This window comes from Tamandua tetradactyla, chromosome 24, assembly GCF_023851605.1.
Source record: "Tamandua tetradactyla isolate mTamTet1 chromosome 24, mTamTet1.pri, whole genome shotgun sequence".
NCBI classification, from domain to species: Eukaryota; Metazoa; Chordata; class Mammalia; order Pilosa; family Myrmecophagidae; genus Tamandua; species Tamandua tetradactyla.
The window spans coordinates 38,291,318-38,297,317 of record NC_135350.1 but is presented as its reverse complement, the minus strand read 5'-3'; the positions used below and the strand labels follow the sequence as shown (position 1 = coordinate 38,297,317).

Sequence of the window (6,000 nt, the reverse complement as noted above, 5' to 3'; positions counted from 1 at the left end):
GTTACCTTGACTTGAGAAAGGCCCGTGGCATCTAGAACACCTCTGTCTGTGTCGGCTCTGAACTTTTTCAAAATGGTTCCCTGTTGAAGGATTCCAGGAAGCGGATTAAGACCTACCTTGAATGGACAGAGATATATCTCCATGGAAACCACCTAATCAAAAGGTCCCATCCACAATTGAGTAGGTCACATCTTCATGGAAACAGCTTAATCAAAAGGCTCCATACTAAAAAAATAGGTCTGGCCCCACAAGACTGGACCAGGATCAAAAGGAAATGGCTTTTCTGGGTACAAAACAGGTTACAAACCAGCGCAGTCTCTCATAGTGTTGATTAGAATAATATGACAATACAGAGTGAAGCTAGTTACAAATTGGGGGTGGGGTGGGTGGGAGGTATGCATGTACAAAGGACAACATTTGTGATAGGAGCCTAGAAAAGGAGTAACTGATGTTGTAGGGGCCAAGAAAAGCTTTAGAGAGACGAGGGATTTGGGACGTAGGGGTGTGTGTGGGTGTGTGTGTAAACAGATGGGGAAAGGATATTCTAAGCAGAGGATACAAAGGCATGGATTTGGAAAAAAGAAAGTAGGAAAAGACAAGTAATTCACTGTAACACAAGTCGTCCCTGGGTGTGTGTATGCGTGTGCATGTGTGTGCTTGTGTGCGTTGGGGCAGGGAGTGGTGGGAAAATACAGGTAATGGTTGGTCAGAGGAAGCTAGAAAGGATGGTTACAAGCAGATCATGGGGAACCTTAAATTATAAGCAAAGATTTGTATTTATTTTTTTCTGTAGATTATTGGTCTACAACCATTAAAAAAGGTAAGTGATGTGATCAGACCTGGTTTTCAGCAAATAACTCTTTAGAGAAGATAAAACAACTGACTAAAGATGTCAGAGTTTAGAGATAGAGATGTCGTATAGGGTGGGAGTGACAGAAATGGAAAGAAGTGTATAGAACATGTGATGTTGCTGATGTGCATCTACATCCTTTGGCAACAAAATGTTTTCGGGAGTGTTTGGCAATGGGGAGGGATATAAGATGAATTGGAATTTTCCAGCTGGAATGGTTGTGAAGATGTACCATTAACTCAAGGGGGCATCAGAGAAGGACAGATCAGGGACTAAAATTGAATAATTGTAAATTAAATAACCTTTCTAATCAATCTAACCAGTGTTAAACACTGTGACTTGGACTATAGTTAATAGTACAGTTATTAAAAATGTTCTTTCATGAATTGTAAGAAATGTACCATCCTAATGCAAGGTATTAGTAATAGGGTGGTATACGGGAACTCTGTATTTTATACATGAGTTTTCTGTAAACCTACAACTTCTTTAATAAAAAAAAAATAGAAAAAAATCCTGCCAATTACACTTTGGTGGGTTTAAAAAAGTAACCAACGCTCTTTGAGCCTTGATTCCTTACCCACAAAATGGGAGTAACAATAATACTTATTTTGCATGGCTGATGCAGCAGATACTTTGTGCTGGTCTCCTTTAGCATCCATTTCCCCTTCTTCCAGCAAGACGTCCAATTTTCATTTTGGAGTCTACCTACTCCTCATTTTTGGAGCATGGGCTTGGGTGAGATCCCATCCCTACCGTGCAGCTGGATCTTGTGATTGGTTCATTCTCAGTAGCTTCCACAGTGATTGACTTAGGGATGGACACATGACCCAAATTCTGCCGACTGTACATCACAACGCAATGACAGAGGGGGTTCAAGGATAGTTTTTGTGGTAGAATTCTCCCATGTGGGAGACCTGGGTTCCATTCCCAATCCATGCACTTCTCCAAAAACAAACAAGTAAAACAAACAAGCAAAATACAACAAATAAACAAAAATTCAACAAATGGTGCTGCAATAACGGGATACCTCACATAGAAAAACGTTGAAATGTGACCCCGCCATACAGCATAAAACAACAACAACAAAAACTCAATGACAGGACTTTTGTTTATTAGCCAACTCCTTCTCTCAATGTGAAGTTGAGAGTTGGAGATAAAGTGTAGAGTTGTACTCCCCTTACCACTTCAGAGGAGATTCTGGTGCACACCCTGTATGAAACCTGAAGATGAATGAAGAGACAAAGAAAAATGGACGTCATTAGGGCATTGTTTCCAACAATGCCTGACCTGGACCTTACTGGTACACATAGTTATGTGAGTATCAGGAGAAGATAAGCTATGCTGCAGTAACATCTTTCCTACACCCCTGCTCCAAACCTCAGGGGGTTACAAAAGCAAAGATTATTTTTTGTTATGTTACTTGGGTCAGCTGCAGCTCTGCCCCATTGTTGTTTTAAATCTGGGACCTAGCATGATGAACTAATCTCTATCTGTAAAATCACCAGTTTTGATAGAGGAAAAAGAGAGTAGGTAGAACAAATTACAGGCCATTAAGTCACTTCCCATTTACATATCATTGGCCAGAGCAAGTCATATGCTGAAGCCTGATGTGATAGGGTGAAAAAGGGGACAAATATTATTTTTGTACTATATTGCAAAAAGGTTCCCTTTCACTTTCGCAAACTTGGGTAATGTTTCCGTCACTTGCAACCAAAAGAGTCTTAATTGAAAAAGGCTAATGAAAGAACTAGCTATTTTATATAAAATAGCCAACTCATGTTAAACACTTAATAAATGAGGGCTATTATTTCCAAGTGTTTGAATATACATCAATAGGTGAGAATTATATATTTCTCAACTCATATAAGAATTCTCAATTTCTTTAATCTATATTTTATTCACTTATTCCACTATCATTTATTGGGTTCTTTTTATGTAGCAGACACTGTGCTAGCTGCTGGGGACACAAAATGAGTAAAATACATTTACATTTTTGTTCTTCAGTGGTTTCCTTTAGAAAAAGCTTAAAGGAGGGCTCAGTGTCTTATAATATAATACCAAACTCTTATTTTGGGCCTGAGGAAAGTAATAAACATTTAAGAAATTCCTATTCAGAGAATGGTTATATATGATATATATAGTGAAATGGAACCAAAAATAGAAATTCTTTTCATTTACTTACTATTCATCTGATTGACACTCAATCCTTACCTTCCTCGATAAGCAATTGGCAGAGTTGATCATTCTCTTATTCATTACTTGCTCCATGCATGCTCCCTGATCCTAATTTTCCTTGTGTGGTCAGTCCTCTAACCTCTACCTCACTGCAGTCACACTCACCCACTAGAGGATATCATTCAGCCACCTGGCTCTGAGCATCATCTCAAAGCTGATGACTCTCAATTTTATGACCCCAGCCCAACTTCTTTCCTCAACTCCAAAGTGGTTTATCCTATTGCCTACTTTCACAACAGACATCTCACACTTACTTCTAAACTGGACTCCTGATTTGCACAGCCCCATACCTGCGCTTCCCTCAAGGTTCCCCATTCTAGTAAAGGGGACCACCCCACCACTCACCCAAAATTGCCAGCCATGGAATAATCCTCAATCCTTCTCTATCTTTCCCCCACTTCCAATGCATCAGCAAATCCGTGGGCTCTCATTTTCAAAGCACATGTTGAATCTGATAATTTCTCATCTCTTTCCCTCCAGGAAAAATCTCACCTGGTCCATGCATCATCCCTCTCACCTGTACTTCTACAGCAGTCTCTACTAACTTGCTTTCCTGCTTCTATTTTATTCTATTATTTTCTACACAGCAGTCAGTGATTCTTTAAAAATGTCAGATCGTGTCATTTTCAGTTTAAATCTTTCACCTGCTTCCTCTCCATCCCCTGCCCTTAGATATGAGCATGACTCATTTTCTCCTTCCCTGTGTCCTCTCATCCCTTTCTTCAAATGTCACTGCATCAAAGTCTTCCCTGACATCTTACAAAAAAATGCTCATTCCTCTCCCAACTCTTTCACTTTTTTTATTTTTATTGCCACTCGACATTAGGCAATATATTTACTTTATCTGCTTATGTTCTCTTTCCCTCAGGAGAAAGGGGAAAGAGAAAGTAAGTGTCAGGTCTCAGAAAAAGAACTTCACATATAAAAGACTTTTTAGTCAGGGGGCCCTCACCTTCTTTTGCAGAACTAGATGTGGCAGCAAGTTTATTCCCCCTACCCCCAGCCCCGCATGCCAACACCGCACCTGTCAGAAAGCGTCCCACCCATTAGAAGAGGATAAATAGCCATGGTCAAGACCTGTTCCTGCTTGATAACTCTGCCCTCCCAGCACGGTTTCTCTTTTAAAATCGCGAGCTCTCAGAGAGTTGGAGCCATTTCCTTTCTTTTTGCTGGCTGGTTATGCTGGCTGGCGCCTGCTTTCTGCCTGCTCTCTCTCCCTTCAATAAACCTGTTAAGCTTTGAGTTGCTGTCCTGCCTGGATTCCTTAATGACTCTCGGCCTAACAGTAAACACCATGAATGAGGCTTTTGTTTGTTGTTCTTTCACTTTTGTACGCCCAGTGTGAACAACAGTATCTGAAAGAGGGTGGACACTTGGGTGTTTTTATTATGCATCCTAGGTTTTATTCTAACACTATATATGTATATGTCGTCTATTTAATTATCCTAACAAACTGTATTAGGTTGCCCTATTACTGTCCGGATTTCGTGAATGTTATAACTAAGGCACAGAATCGTTAAATAACTTGCCAGCGTCATTCCCACATTGCAAGTGGCTTAGGGTGTCAATTCCGGGCGCTCTTCCGGGCTTTCACTTGGAGTCTCAAGTGAGATCCCTGAAAGAGGTACCCGGCTGCGGCTGCGCTACTGCGGCGAGATGAAAGATTTGGTGAGACCAGGGGTGGGTCCAGGGCGGGGCCCATATCCGTAGATAAAAGTACATCTGTCACCAGCCTTGGGCAGCCTGTTCTGGAGGAGCGGACAGAAGCCAAGCCGGAGCGGCCGTGGGACGCGGGCGCGGGATGTACCTCTGTTGGGGCGCCGACTCCCCGCGACCGCAGCGCCGGGGGGCGACGGGCGCGAGGGGCGCGGAGCTGCGGCAGGCGGCCAGCGGGGAGCGCCACTCGCTGCTGCTGCTGAGTGACGGCGTCGTCCAGTCGTGCGGGGACAACAGCCGGGGCCAGCTGGGCCGGAGGGGCACACCGAAAGGGGAGAGGCCAGGTGAGCTGCGGGCGCGGGGCGGGGGCCGGAGGACAGGCGAAAACTGCTCTCAGCGCGGGCGGAGCGCAACTTCCTCAGTTTTGTTTTCCCGACCCGTTTGGGTTTGTTTCGGTTTCTTGTTCCTCTTCAAAGCGAAACTGACATCCGAAACTAACCCCGACCGCGCCCCGCTTGACCGAGATACTGTCTCTCCGGCTGGGTTCTGAGAGATCCCTCCTCCCTGTGTGGATCTACTTGGAGGAATTAACCCGACCTTCCAAACTTGGCTTGCGGGTTGGACACCTGTAACTCCCTCAGAAATACCCTGGAGCATCTTTTTTCTTAAAACTGTAATAATACGTAACAGCGTTGCTACCATTACCAATTATTGTAGAAATATGGAGGAAAAATTGACCTATAACCTAACATCCAAAGACAACTCCTAATATCTGATGCGTTTCCTTTTTGTCTTTTTTTTCATTGTATACGTTTAATATTTAAAAGTCAAATTAATAGTCTTAATGGGCTCTTTGTTTTTGTATCCGTAGAACCAATTCAGGCGCTGAAAACTCTTAATGTTGGTTTTGTGAGCTGTGGGAAGGAGCACTCCGTAGCCGTTTGTCACAAAGGAAGGGTCTTTGCGTGGGGAGCTGGTTCTGAAGGACAGCTGGGGATTGGAGAATTTAAGGAAATATGTTTTACACCTAAGTAAGTAATTCATTTGTTCATTCATGAATTCATTCATTGACTACTTTTGAGTACCTTGTGTCAGGTACTGTGCAAGATGCTAAGGGACAAAGATGGCTAGGACATAGTCCACACAGCAACTGTTTCAGGGATGACAGAAGCAAGAAACAACTCAAAATATCAATTATTACTTAATTAGAATTCCTGTAAAAGGAAAGGACAGGGTGAAATGAGAACATGGAACACTTT

At 42.8% G+C, this 6,000-nt stretch overlaps 1 protein-coding gene across 1 annotated transcript in view; it reads left to right on the top strand.

Moving 5' to 3' along the window:
- The first annotated feature begins 4,669 nt into the window (after window positions 1-4,669).
- HERC6 (HECT and RLD domain containing E3 ubiquitin protein ligase family member 6) overlaps window positions 4,670-6,000 on the top strand; it is a 58,897-nt gene continuing 57,566 nt past the window's right edge. Inside the window, exons 1-2 of the mRNA XM_077142885.1 lie at window positions 4,670-5,085; window positions 5,613-5,772. Of these exons, the coding sequence (XP_076999000.1) occupies window positions 4,887-5,085; window positions 5,613-5,772 (359 nt within the window). The 5' untranslated portion in view covers window positions 4,670-4,886. The remainder of the gene's footprint in view (window positions 5,086-5,612; window positions 5,773-6,000) is intronic.